The sequence below is a fragment of the Diabrotica virgifera genome, chromosome 6 (assembly GCF_917563875.1).
Source record: "Diabrotica virgifera virgifera chromosome 6, PGI_DIABVI_V3a".
Lineage (NCBI taxonomy): Eukaryota > Metazoa > Arthropoda > Insecta > Coleoptera > Chrysomelidae > Diabrotica > Diabrotica virgifera.
Genome location: NC_065448.1, coordinates 229,522,886 through 229,537,487, shown reverse-complemented (window position 1 = coordinate 229,537,487; position 14,602 = coordinate 229,522,886). Strand labels below are relative to the sequence as shown.

The following is a 14,602-nucleotide window of genomic DNA, read 5'->3' as shown; positions in this document are numbered from 1 at the left end:
CAAGGCAGAAAAGGAATTTGTAAAAGGTTCTTGCCCTTGAAACGAAGGACCTTGAAAGTTTGAATTTGACGAATGTTCGCGTTCGTAATTGTTTGAATTTGTAGAAGTGGACGGACTTTCATTTTTATGGGTCGTAGAAAAAGTATTATGTTTACCCGAATTATTATTTGGTGCCAGAATGTGCAAATTTGTATTATGGCGCCTTTTACAAACGGTACATACATGTTTTGATGAACAATCTTTAGAATTATGCCTACCTAGGCAATTTACGCAGAGACCTTTTGAATTCACGAATTTTATTTTGTCATCATGCTGAATGTTTTTGAAAAAGTGACATTTGTAAATTTTATGACCTTGCTTTTTGCAGAAAATGCAATAAAAATCAGAAACTAAATTATTTGACGTATTATTTTTATCTGAATCCTCTGATGTGTTATTACTGGATGCATGATGTGAAACTTTTACGTTTTTGGCTTGCCTAGGATTTGTATTTTCCAGGCTTTCCAGAACAATGCACCTTTTTTCAAGAAATTTAAGAAGAACATCCAATTTTGGTACATCTGAATGATTTCGCTCAGTTTCAAAAAGTCTCCTTGTTGAAAAATCTAATTTGCTTTCTAGCAGGAAAACTAAAATTATATCAATGAGCTCTGTACTTGAAAATTGCAAATTTTTTAGCAATTGCATATTTTTTGTTACGGTAGTTAGAAAATTTCTGAGGGCTTGCGGTGAGCTGTTTCTCAGTGTAGGAATGTCTATAATTTCTGTTAAGTAAGAATTTATGATTGTGACCTTATTCTGATAGCGGTTCTTTAGAATATCTAAAGCAATCGAAAAATTTTCATTTGTGACTTTCAAAGAATACACCAACTTAAGAGAATCACCCTGTAGGTAACTTTTCAAATAAAGAAACCTTTGGATGTCAGAAAGGGACTGATTTTGTATTATCAGTGTGTCAAAGAGCTCAAAAAAACTTTCGAAGTCCCCTATTTGCCCGGAAAATTTGCATATGCTTATTACCGGGAGCTTTACGGCCACTTGCTTAGCGGCAGCGACGCTCCCTGTATTGGTAATATCCAATGCTCTAATCGAACTTTGTATTTTTGACAGAACCGCAAAATAATTTTCTTCAAATATGGCACGATCACATTTTTGAGAATCGCCCAGGAATTCAATTTCATCCTGTACGTTATTGTAATCAGAGAACAGGTCTTGTAATCGACCTTCTCTTGTTTTGAATGAGAAAACATCTTTTTCCGAGTCATGGTTTGCTTCTAGCCACGTTTGAATTCTATTAACAGAATCTAGAATTGAATGCTTTTTGTTTACTAATTTACTTAAACCTTTTTTGCTCATTGTAATAACTTTAATTTGTTTATTTTTGAATGAAATTATTATTTATTTTTGAATTTTAACAAGCATGCAATATTAAACCAAAAATTCAACCCTGAATAGTTCTTTAAATAGTGTTTAACTTTATTAGAGTAACATTTCGCAAGAGATCTTTGAAAATTAACTTTTTGAATTTACATGTAGAAAAGTTTATTTTGTACGTCACCCCTGGGCTCTTGGTACTTGAATGTGGGCTGCTTTTCCTGGAATCAGCTAGTCCTTAAACACCACTTCTTGAAGTAAACTATTATCACTGTTTTTGTTCACAGAATGTTTATTTGTCCGTAGAATAAATAACGCAATCACTTTGTCTCTTGGAATTATTGTCTATTCGACGAGAATATCCGAAAAACGCGACACTTATAATGTCTTTTAGAAAGAGTTGGCATTAGCCAGAAATGTTTTTTAACAAATAATAGAATTAGATAGAAACTTGAATTGAGTGTTTTTTGGCCAGAAAAGTTCGGTCGATGGATCAAGTGTGGCTCTAAGGGCCAAATTCGGCTCTTAGAAATGAAATCCGGTCTCGGAGGAACAAAATGGAGGGACGCCGGTGTTCAACATTCCTCCATGGAGAGTTTGGAGTAGTTCCAATGTCTCTTTCCAGCGTTTTGCACTTGCAGTAAGTTCAATGTGTCGCTAAGCCTTCGATAGCTAAGAGGAGAACTTTTAATGAACCGTAAGATGCTGTAATTCTGGCCTGTTGAATTGTTAATGTAAATAAAACACTTTCTATTTTGCTATGACTGTAATGAAGTTGAAAAGGGCAAGAAATAGAACTTTTTATGTGAACAATTGAGTTAACAACTTATCCGTGAAAGACGCCACTACACATATATTTACACTTTGTACCGGCTTTTTGCTAATTGCGGCGTGAAGAATTCTCTTCGAAAAAGCGTAAATGAAAAGAGGTTTTTGCGTACGTTCTTAATGAGTGTTGATAGTTGACTGACTGTTGCACCCCGCTCTTTCATCCCGTTAACAAATATTTCCGTTGGGTGCTTTGGGTAAAAGAGAGAGGGCGGAGATTAACATTCTTGGAAGTTTTCTTCAGGCACTGCGTAATGAAATTATTTATGGTTCTTACAGAGGCGGCGCGGAAATTTGTTGTTGGTGAAATAGAATTTATTTTGGGTGGAGAATACAGTTCTCCAACAACCATAAAATAAAAGAAATTATAATTATTGTTACGATTAATTTCAAAAATAGGTAGGTCATTTTCTTACATCGTGTACTAAGGTGACATCCTTAGTTTGATAAACAAACTTATTGCATCTGAAAGTTTCGTTGTTTCCAGACGTAGCCTCTGTCGAGCAAGAATCGTTCCTCAGTGCATAACGGTGACAACTATCCGGAACAGATCCCGTGTAAGGAACTAAATGCTTCAGCCATTTTGGTTCGTAGATTGTGTCGGTTGGAGACGGTTCGCACTCTTCTATAAGACATCTGGAAAATAAGTTTATGATTATGTACATTAGTTATTTTAGAATTTTTGTGAAATAAAATGTTATCCAGTCTGCAAAACATCACTAGATGTTTATAAATAGAGGCATAAGACAGAATGACACAATTATTACCGAAACTTTTTAATCATCGAAACTTTTCAATCAGGCACTGGAAGATAGTTTTAAAATATTAGAGTAGAAGAAAAAATGTATACATATTTCGGGACAACCCTTGAACCATCTAGGTCTGGATCCCGCGTATGAAAAAAAAGTTGATTAATAGCAAGCTGAAAATTTGTTAATGGCTTAAGGGTGTCTAGTCGGACAAACTTTGATATATCGGAACACTGGAACAGGGGCAATTTTAATTGTGGAACAGGTTAAAAATTTGGAACGGTCAGACCACGAAAACGGCACATTTATTTTGTCCGACAGAACAAACTTAAACTCTCCGAACAGAGATTAAAGTCTCATGCAAAAATCAGACTGCTATTTATCACCAAATGGTCGTTTTAATGAGTGGAACATGTAGAATATGTCAAATGACAGGAATTATGACAGGTAATAAATATCAGTCTGATTTTTGCATGAGAGTTTAATCTCTGTTCGGAGAGTTTAAGTCTGCTCTGTCGGACAAAATAAATGTGCCGTTTTCGTGTTCTGACCGTTCCAAATTTTTAACCTGTTCCACAGTTAAAACTGCCCCTGTTCCAGCGTTCCTATATATCAAAGTTTGTTCAACTAGACACCCTTAAGCTATTAACAAATTTTCAGCTTGCTATTAATCAACTTTTTTTTCATACGCGGGATCCAGACCTAATCTAAGGTAACCTGATGATATCCTATTCATAACCGAAAAAAAGAATTGTTTGAAACGATAAAAGAACTGGATATAGAAGCTGGAAAAATAGGCCTTAATATGAATTACATCAAGACCAAAATCATAACATATACAGATAAGGACATCACAAATAGGATCGGACAAGATAAAATAGAACACATAAAAGGAAAAACGAGTGAATAAGAGAGAAAGCAATAGTTGGGGATGTCAGAAAAGAAATTGCAAGATGCAAAATTAAAATGGAGATTTGCCAGCCACCATATAAGACAAAAAAGATTGCTGGAACAAAACTCCTATAAATTGGAGACCATGCGAATATAAACGGAACAGAGAAAGGCCCAAATGAGATCGGCAGATGATATCAAGAAGCACGTGGGATCTAGGTGGATGACTATGGTGATAGATAGAGAAGAATGGAAAAGGATTGGGGAGGCCTATGTCCAAAGATGGACCGAAGAAAGCTAATTAGATAAATAGAAATCTGTAAAAGAATTTTACAATATAGACAATCAACCACTTCTACAAATTTCATAAACGTAGCACGCTGTGTATAGGTATCAACAAACATATACTCAGCGACATTAGCAGGATTATACCCAGAAGGAATCATTTCTTGAACTTAATGGTTTGGTAACAGAATGGCTATACTTAAAGCAATTTTCCTTAGACCAACCACAAGTTGTCACACAGCTTCAGGAGATGATACAAGTGAGTCATGGTGAAAAAAATAGCTAGTGACTGGATCACCGCAAATTGAAACGAAGTTTGCGCCTACTGTTCTTGGGTGACGTGTTTATTTCCTGCAGAGTCCATGGGTCCTACCTCCATAGACCGTGACCATCTGCGGAATGAGAGCTGCGTAGCGCTGAGTAGAGATGTTGAAAAAGTATCTATTCATTACAAAGTACTCGTTAATTACGAATATCGAAAGTAACGATTACTATACAGAGAGGCAAATCGTTACTTTGATTATTCTGATTACTTGGTACCAATTGTATCAGAGCGAGTAACGACTATTGTATCTACTTTGATTACTCTGATTACTTCGTACCAATCGTATGCTAGCGAGTAACGGACGGGACCGGAAGCGTTTTAAGGATGTGAGCCTCAGAGCGTCACACTGTGAGGGTGAGGCGAAGATAGAAGATGAAACAGGGGGAGGTATAATGGAGGTAAAATATGTAATGTATGTCATTAACAAAGATCGAATGCGTGAATCCTATATTTTTATCTAGATCTATATCTATACCTATACAAAATACAAAATACCTACCTACTGAGAAATCCGATTCTCGATATGATTACCGGTACTCAAATACAAAAGTAATAATAGTAATCAAAGTAACGAATACTGTAAATTATCACTTTATACAAAAGTAACGAATACTCGAAAGCAACTATAATCAACATCACTAGCGCAGAGTTACGGACCGTGAAAACTGCTGTTATCAGCTGAGTACGATCCAATCAATTACTAACTGTATTTGACGTCGAATGAAGTACTGATGGTTCAATAAGTGTATTTCTGCTAACCAACCCCATATAAGGGTAAATACAACACCTTATACATCATATAGCGACCCCTTATCCAGCATAAGGAGCATAGCATAAAAATAAGACACCTTTTGTGAACCGGACTCAGTCGTTATTTGAATGACGCGTATTATAAACGTCAAACAATAAATTTGTAGTTTTATGTAGGTATAAATTATAAATATGTTTCAGTGTAATTTAAATTATTTTAAATATAAAATGTAATAAATTAAATAAATGTGTGCAAAGAAGTTAAAAATAAAGACTAGTAAATTAACTGCTTTTAAATAAAATAAGTGTTAAAAAATAATAAATAAATGGAAGGACCCATTACAGTATTACCGCAACGCTGTTTAAATATAAATAAAGCTGTCTTTATTTATATTTAAACTAAAATGAATTCCTGAATGAATTAAAATCCGAATTGAAACTGCAAGGCAATCCTTACAAACAAATACTTTCAGTTTCCTCTCAGATTGTGGGCTTTAAGGTGCTACATATTTTCTCTAGGTATTACTATACGGAATGAAGCTTGAAGAGACAACACATAAGAAAAAAAGCGTTCGAAATGTGGTGTTACAGAAGAATATTGAAATTACAATGGGTTCAAAGGATTATCAATGTTGAAGTGCTACGACGTTTAAATAAGGAGTTAGAAATGATGAAGAGTATAAAAACAAGAAAACTGGAATATTTGGGTCACCTTACCAGAGGAGAAAAATTTAAGTTGCTGAAAATTATTATGCAAGAAAGGATCCAAAAAGGAAGAAGCATAGGAAGAAAACGCATCTCCTGGCTGAGGAATCTTAGAGAATGTTTTAACTGTAGTTCATTACAAGTATTCAGAGCAGCAGCCAACAAGGTGACCATAGCCATTATGATATCCAACCCCCTGTATGAGATGGAACTTTAAGAAGAACAAGTATTCTTGATTTATAGTTTATGAAAAGGCTTTTGGCAGAGTAAGGAACTACCAATTTTTGATGATGTTGACACAAATTCAAACGAATAAGCGAGATATTATAATAATAATAGAAAATGTTAAAAAAAAGTTGCCAATGTCCTGAATTCTAATGTATATTTGAAAAAACTTGGGCTGGAGCTGGACTGTAATAGGTGTGTTCTCTTTTTTGTGTTTCCAATGTGGTTGAAATAATTGTAAAGGTACTGATTTAAATGTATTAATGGAACATGTATTAGGGAAATATTTACAAAACCAGTAGGTATATGAAACAAAATTTATCTTACATTAAACATTAAAATATCTATGGCAACAACTTCAATTCTTCTTCCATTCTTCTTTAAAATTCTTCAAGGTGGACTAAAGGAAAACTACAATATTAAATGAGTCAATACTCACAATCTTAGGTGATTTTATTGATCTTAAATTTAGACTACCGGTACAAAAGTCTTTGTTTAATAAAAACTAGAAGGTAAACACAACATGAAACAAAAAATAAACAACTAAATCAAAAATAAAAATTAGTAAATAACTTTAATATTAGTTGGGTGATTGGGAAAATATGCAGGGTGTCCAGAAACTCTTTCGATAAACGAAGTACGGAGATTCTTCAGATAATCTTAAGATAATTGAACACAATTTACCTAATTAGAACATGCTGCCTGAAGGAGCTAAAACTCTTTGAAGATGGCGTCTTGGAATTAGTTTTTCTTAAATATCTCTAGAACACTGTTATTTAAAAAAACGAAAACAGGTACGCTTATTTATCTTCCAGAGATAAATCGATTTCATCAATTACGCAATTCTAGTACCGGTCATAGGCGCCCGTTTTGGGTAGGGCAACTGGTATTTTATCGCATAACTTTTTTGTCTTTAACTTCTAAGCATTTTTGACACTGGATTATTAAATTTTGAGGTGTTCTTGTAGAAAAAGTACTCTTGCTTTAAGGCCGTAGGATGCACCGTTTTCTAGAAAAATCGAAAAATCGAAAAATTTTTCGTTTATTGAATTTGAAAAAAATTTCAAATTTTTTTTCATAAAAAGACGGTGTATTTTACCGACTTAAAGCAAGAGTAACTTTTAGTACTAGAATACCTCATAATTTAATCATCAAGTGTCAAAAATGCTTAAGAATTTAAAACAAAAAAGTTGTGCGATAAAATAACCGTTGACCCACCCAAAACAGACGTATATGACCAGTATTAGAATTTCGCGACTAAGAAAATCTAAATAGTTTTTCTGAATTTTTTTTTTCAAATTCAACAAACGAAAAATTTTTAAATCCATTTCTCTAGAAAACGGTGCATCCTACCGACTTAAAGCAAGAGTATCTTTTAGTACTAGAATACCTTACAAATTAATAATCCAGTATAAAAAATGGTTAGAAGTTAAAGATAAAAAAGTTATACAATAAAGTAACCGTTGCCCTACCCAGAACGGGCGCCTATGACCGGTAATAGAAATTCATAATTGATGTAGTTGATTTATTTCTGGAAGATAAATAAGTGTACCAGTTTTCGCTTTTTTTAAATAGGAGTGTTCTGGAGATATTTAAGAAAAACTAATTCCAAAACGCCATGTTCAAAGAGCTCTTAGGAAGCATTTTCGGAATAGGTGAATTGGGTTAAATTGTCTTATAATTATCAGTAGTAATTGCACAAGAGCTCTAAAATTATCGAATTTTTCCCGAGTGACACTTTGACAGTTTTGATTTCACGACCCGAAGGGGAGTGAAATTATGTCAAAGTGTCACGAGGGCAAAAATTCGATAATAATTTTAGAGATCGAGTCCAATTTTTTGCGATTATTTCATAAATAAAACTGTTCAAAACCAAAATTTTATTTTAATTTATTTATGTAAGTACAAATTAGTACAATTAAATACACAGTTGTTATAAATATTTGACGGTTGAAAGACATCACTTTTATAATTTTTAAAACATTAATTGTCATTAATATCACTGAATGTATTTTTTCGTATCAACGAAGGGCATCTGACGTAATATACTTGACGACGGGATATTATCAAAAATTATCAGTTTAATTTTTATTTCTGTAGCTTTCTATGGGTCAGAATCTCCTATGAATATAATAATCTGAAGAATCTCCAGTCTACGTTTGTCGGAAGAGTTTCTGGACACCCTGTGTAATATATTGAGACATTGGGGTATAAATAATTTGATGAATACTGCACTGTATAATCAGTCATTAATTAATATGATTAATAAAATTAAAATTAAAATTTACTACAGAGTTAACACTTAGATAAATATTGTTGTGATCTTTATTATTGATATGAGATAATATTCTTATATGTCATTTAATTTAATCAATGCATTAATCATAATCTAATTAATTTACCAGATCACATATCAATATGTTTTTAATCTCAGGGCGAATTATAAAATTAATTACTTACTCTCGTGGCTTCTAAGTATTTCTCAATGGTTCCTAATCGGGATAGGAAAGAAAAGAGTAAAATAATACACACATATGGGTTACAATTATAATCAAAATATTGTTTATTTTATTTAAATGGCAATCACTGCTTAATATTTGCTAGATCTTATTATTCTTAAACATAACATTTACAAATGGGAATCTTATTTCCTTTTGGTTTCCAATTGAAAGTTTTTATTAACATTTAACTATTAGGATTTATTAGCAACAATTCTATTTAAGTTTGATGAAGCTTTTCTGATATTATTTATTATGTTAAAAAAAATACCAAGTTTCTTGTAAAAGGTATATATTAAAATACCCTAAATAAGGGTCACAATACAAAACGTTTTCGGATTAAGGAATCCATCATCAGTGTTTAAAAGCCAAAATTTGCATGCCTGAGCCACCAAAATATATCGGGTAAAAACCCTTTAAATGTAAATAATAAGGATGTTTTACATATTTATATAAAATTCATTGGATGGTATAGATAAACCTGGATGTTACCCAGGGCAACACAGGACTCTCCCCACGTGGTTGGAACTTTTTTTGGAGAAAACCTCACATATTGGATTTCAATGGCCAACTGACCATTGAAAGTGACCATGAAATGGCCATTGAAATCCAATATGTGAGGTTTTCTCCAAAAAAAGTTCCAACCACGTGGGGAGAGTCCTGTGTTGCCCTGGGTAACATCCAGGTTTATCTATACCATCCAATGAATTTTATATAAATATGTAAAACATCCTTATTATTTACATGTAAAGGGTTTTTACCCGATACATTTTGGTGGCTCAGGCATGCAAATTTTGGCTTTTAAACACTGATGATGGATTCCTCAATCCGAAAACGTTTTGTATTGTGACCCTTATTTAGGGTATTTTAATATATACCTTTTACAAGAAACTTGGTATTTTTGTGATTTATGGTATACAGCCAGCTACAGGAAGTTTATTTTCCTCCTGGATTTTTTTATTTATTATGTTCTTCAATTTATAATGTGGTATTTAATACGAAAAACCCATACATTCATGTCCAAACAAATGAGACTGACCTTTTTCTGGTGAACTGAGAATGTCTTTACACAAGACCCGTTTCCTGCTATCCTTGGCTGCGATCAAAACCTCGTCCTGGCTTTCAGTAATGTTCTCCTTTGAAAACTAGCTCGTATAGCTCTCGTTTCTGCTTCTGTCGTGATGCTGTATTCTACCTTTTTCGAAACTGCAATCAGCTACCGGGACACTCTTGGCTCAAGGAGGTTCTTTTACTCTCAACCTGGCCTACCTCTCGTTCCACGATAGATACTCCACACTCACGGAACTACACCGGCTTTCTCACTCTCCGTACACTACCGTCTACTACTTCACTTCTCGACAGCTCAAAACATTCTGCCTCTATTTGTCATTCATTCCCCTACTTTCTAAATATCCCTTCCAGATTCACAAATCAACCTTCCACCACCAACTCTCATTCGCAGTATTCCTCAAAACCCATTTTTAATCTTTCTAAATATGCTTAATGGATTTCAAAAAAAAATAGTTAATTCCCATTCTAAAATTACTTTCTACTATTTACAAAATTTAATTACCTATTATCTAATTCAACTGAGTCTTATTTAGCATAGGCTAATGATCGAACCTTCCGCGAACAACGATAATGACCTATTATTTATTTCAACTGAGTCTTATTTAGCATAGGCTAATGATCGAACCTTCCGCGAACAACGATAATGGTACGCGCCATTCACTTTGTTTATTCTAAGCGCATTGTCCCGAGTTTCGTATGCTTCTTCTAATCACTTCTTAAAATTAAATATAACAATTTGTTGTATACAGGTTGTTCTAAATTTATATGCCCGTGGTTGAGAAAATTGAAAATATTTTATATTAAATTGAATTCTGCTTATAATTATCAAAATTTAATTTTCAGATCAAATAGAAATATAACAATATATATCAGTAACTGTGAGTGATATGTAGGTAAGTTATCAGAACTATCAAAAAAATGTACCTATCTAACATAAATATTATCTACTATCTTACTTACTCTAGTTCTATTCTAGGCTATCTAGTTATCTATCAAAAATCTTACAATGTAAATGCAAAAAATTAAATAAAACTTATAATATTTTGTGGGCAATTTAATTATATACAACTAAAAACAATTCAATACCATATTATTATTAAAATGATGTCCCAGATCTAAAAAATAACATGTCCTTAGTCACTTTAATCTCTGTGTTTTACAATTTATAAGGCAAGAAGACGACGAATAAAGAAGATGAAAGGGACTCTACAATATGCTTAATAAATTGTAAACGGCAGAGATTAAGGTACCCATTTTTCTAAGTGTGTGCCACATTTTATCCCATTTTGCGTTATCTAAGGCCTTGGAGTAGTCAACAAAGCACAAATATGATTCTATGTTAAACTCTCGAGATTTTTCGATAATTTGACAAATATTAAGAATGTGTTCTCTTGTTCCCCTACCTGGGCGAATCCGCATTGTTCTTGGGGAATTTGCGGTAAGAGAATGGATTTTAATAATAATCTTTCATTGATTATTTTTAGAAGTACTTTGCTCGCGTGAGATATCAACGCTACTGTACGGTAATTACTGCAATCTGTCGGAGAAACTTTTTTTGGATATGGGGATAAACGTGAGTTTACCCCAGTCATTTGGCCACTTTCCGGTATTCCAGATCTCATTGCAAATTCTAAGCATTACTTCCGTCCCTAATTCTCCCATTTCTTTGAGAATTTCAGCTGTTATTCCATCCTCTCCTTGTGCTTTTCTACATTTTAGCTTTTTTATTGCCGAGTCAATTTCAGATTTCAATATTTGAGGTTCTTTTTCATAACTTCTTTTCTCATTATTATGTTCTGGGTAGTTGTTAGAGAATAGTATTTCACAATATTGTTTCCAAACCTCTGCGATACCGTCTGGGTTTGTTATGGTATTTCCACTATTATCTTTGATGATCTGTGTCTGTGGTTTGAATTCTCTCGCTAGATATTAATTTGACTTTGGAGAAAAGTTCTCTAGATTCTTGGTGGTCAGAATGTTTCTCTAGTTGTTCAAATATGCTTTTTATATAATTATTTTTGTCCCTTCTGCACAAGTGTTTTATAGTTGTATTTATGGTGCTTATCTTTATTTCTTTTTGTGTTGAATTTGACGTGCCATTTTTGTGTAAAGTGTGCTAAATTGGTGACCGTGGAAGCAGATTCGTATGAGACCAAATCGAGATCAAGTCAAGAAGTACAAACTCCTTGTGTCGGAATAGATGATTCCAGTTTCTCTCTGGAACAAGTAGCCGTATTATAAACTTTGCACGAGATACTGAGCTGAGGAAAAAAATCTTGGAAATCTAAAAATTTATATTGTTTTTATCGAGTCAGAGATTTTAATTTGATGAGAGAATTCGAACGAGTGCTGTTTTTTAGAAACAGTTTGAAGGAGAAGGAAAGTTTGCATAATCCGAGGAGCACGTTGTGGGATAATTGAGGACAACACAATCGAGCAGAAGGAATAAGGACGTACGCAAAGGTTAGTCAGAGTATTTGTGAAAAGAGAGAGTTGTTTTGTATTATATACCATATTTGTTTTGTCAACTTTAAAAACAATTATGTTAATTAATTAATCTAATTAATATGAGGAATCCTAATCTCATAACAAGGAGAAAATACAGAGCACAATAATATACATGTAATTAATTAAAACCTTTTATTAACCAAGAAAGAGCTATAATAGGTATCCACGGAAAACGTTATAGTCCTGTCGCCAGGGGGGGTACAACGGCCTCCTTAATTCAGATGTACTTACCCAAGTTTTTTTTATATATTTTGACCCGTAGAATACGAATTTTTTGGGTAACAGTTGATCCGGATGTCGATAAGATTGTTATAGACAAAGAACTTGAGGAATTACATAACAGTGATTTCTCGCAAAACAAAACATATTTTTGTATTTTTTGGGTCATTTTAAGCAAAAAATATTCCTACAAGTTTTTTCGTAGAATGCATAGTTTTCGAGATAACCGCGGTTGAACTTTCAAAAAATCGAAAAATTGCAATTTTTGAACCCGAATAACTTTTGATTAAAAAATAAAGTAGCAATTCTGCTTACCGCATTTGAAAGTTTAAGTCAAATTATATCGGTTTTGATTATTTGCATTGCTAAAAATTAATTTTTTTATTGTTAAACTAATCTATAAACACATAGGTTTCCCGTGCCTAATACATGCGTTTTAACGCATGCTACGTAGAAATTGCCTCGCTTGCACTTGTAGCTACTCTACCTACTCGTTCGATTTTAAATGAGAAATCATAGAAAACATCACTCACATACTAGGTGTTTACTACAGTTTACAGCTTTGTTTAACAATAAAATAATAAATTTTTAGCAATGCAAATAATCAAAACCGATATAATTTGACCTAAACTTTCAAATGCGGTAAGCAGAATTGCTACTTTATTTTTTAATCAAAAGTTATTCGGGTTTAAAATTTACAATTTTTCGATTTTTTGAAAGTTCAACCGCGGTTATCTCGAAAACTATGCATTCTACGAAAAAACTTGTAGGAATATTTTTTGCTTAAAATGACCCAAAAAATACAAAAAGATGTTTTGTTTTGCGAGAAATCGCTGTTATGTAATTCCTCAAGTTCTTTGTCTATAACAATCTTATCGACATCCGGATCAACTGTTACCCAAAAAATTCGTATTCTGCGGGTCAAAATATATAAAAAAAACTTGGGTAAGTCCATCTGAATTAAGGAGGCCGTTGTACCCCCCCTGGCGACAGGACTATTAGTTGTTGGCTCGGATTTATTTTTTAGGTGGCGCGAGGAGTTATCGGCCTTATCGTTCTGGACAAACAGCATTTTCGCTTGATGTGTCGTTCTAGCGTTTTAGTAGAGAAGATATTTTGTCTTATCTATTACTTAATTAATGTTATAATTGTCTGCTAATTTTAGTTTTAAATTCGTTGTTTACTGTTTGGTTTAGGTTGTTTTTAGCTTGTAATTTTTGTTAAATAAGGACTTTTCTACTGGGGCCTGAATAATGGGGCATATATTGTAAGCCTGGAAAATGGGGCATATATTGTAAGCCTGTAAAATGGCCCAACTTTAACATAACTAATACTTAAGATTATGAGTATTGACTCACAAAATTATACAAAATTATAACCAGACTATTCGTAAAATAATAAAAAAATGCATACCTAGCACATATTCTTAAAGGAGACCGGTACAGAGTCCTTTAGCTTATCATGAAAAGTAAAATTGAGGACTACAGAGAAATTAGAAATAAAAGAATATGAAAAAAATATTTTTAAGAAACGCTTTTCTTTAGTTACGAGGTACTAAAATTAAAATAATTTAAAAAAATCAACTAAAAAGCCAAAAATAAAACAAAATTGCAAAGATCTAACACATTCGTCAAAGAAAAGCGTAGCGCGTCTTCATCGAATAAACGGGTTTCGCTCCACGCTTTTCTTTAACGAATGTGTTAGATTTTTTAATTTTTTTAATTTTTTGCTTTTTAGTTGATTTTTTTATAATATTTTAATTTTAGTCACTGGTAACTAAAAAAAAAGCATTTCTTAAAAATATTTTTTTTTAATTTTTTTATTTTTTACTTTTTAGTCTTACACTTTTCAAACGTTAAAATATATCGTCATGTTTATTAAAATATCTATGTATAAAACATATGATGTACAAACATGAAAAGTAGTCGGAATCGGCAAAAGATCTGAAATTTTATTGTTTATTTATAAAGCATAACGTAAACAATTAACGTAAACAGTGAAATTATAATATATAGTTCATATAATTAGATACAATCTGTAAGAGTTTCAAGTTTCTTCATTGTAAAAACAAGAGAATTTAAGAATTTTCCGTTAAAATCGTTTTTTTAATATAAATATAATAAACATAAATTTTTTTAATGTTGTTCTGAAGCAATTTCCTTGTGGCATTTTTA

The 14,602-nt window shown here is 32.7% G+C and overlaps 1 protein-coding gene across 1 annotated transcript in view; it reads right to left on the bottom strand.

Annotated features, from left to right (window-relative positions):
- LOC126886779 (solute carrier family 22 member 3-like) overlaps positions 1 to 14,602 on the bottom strand; it is a 107,704-nt gene that overhangs the window by 69,363 nt on the left and 23,739 nt on the right. The window contains exon 2 of the mRNA XM_050653811.1: positions 2,619 to 2,838. Within this exon, the coding sequence (XP_050509768.1) occupies positions 2,619 to 2,838 (220 nt within the window). The remainder of the gene's footprint in view (positions 1 to 2,618; positions 2,839 to 14,602) is intronic.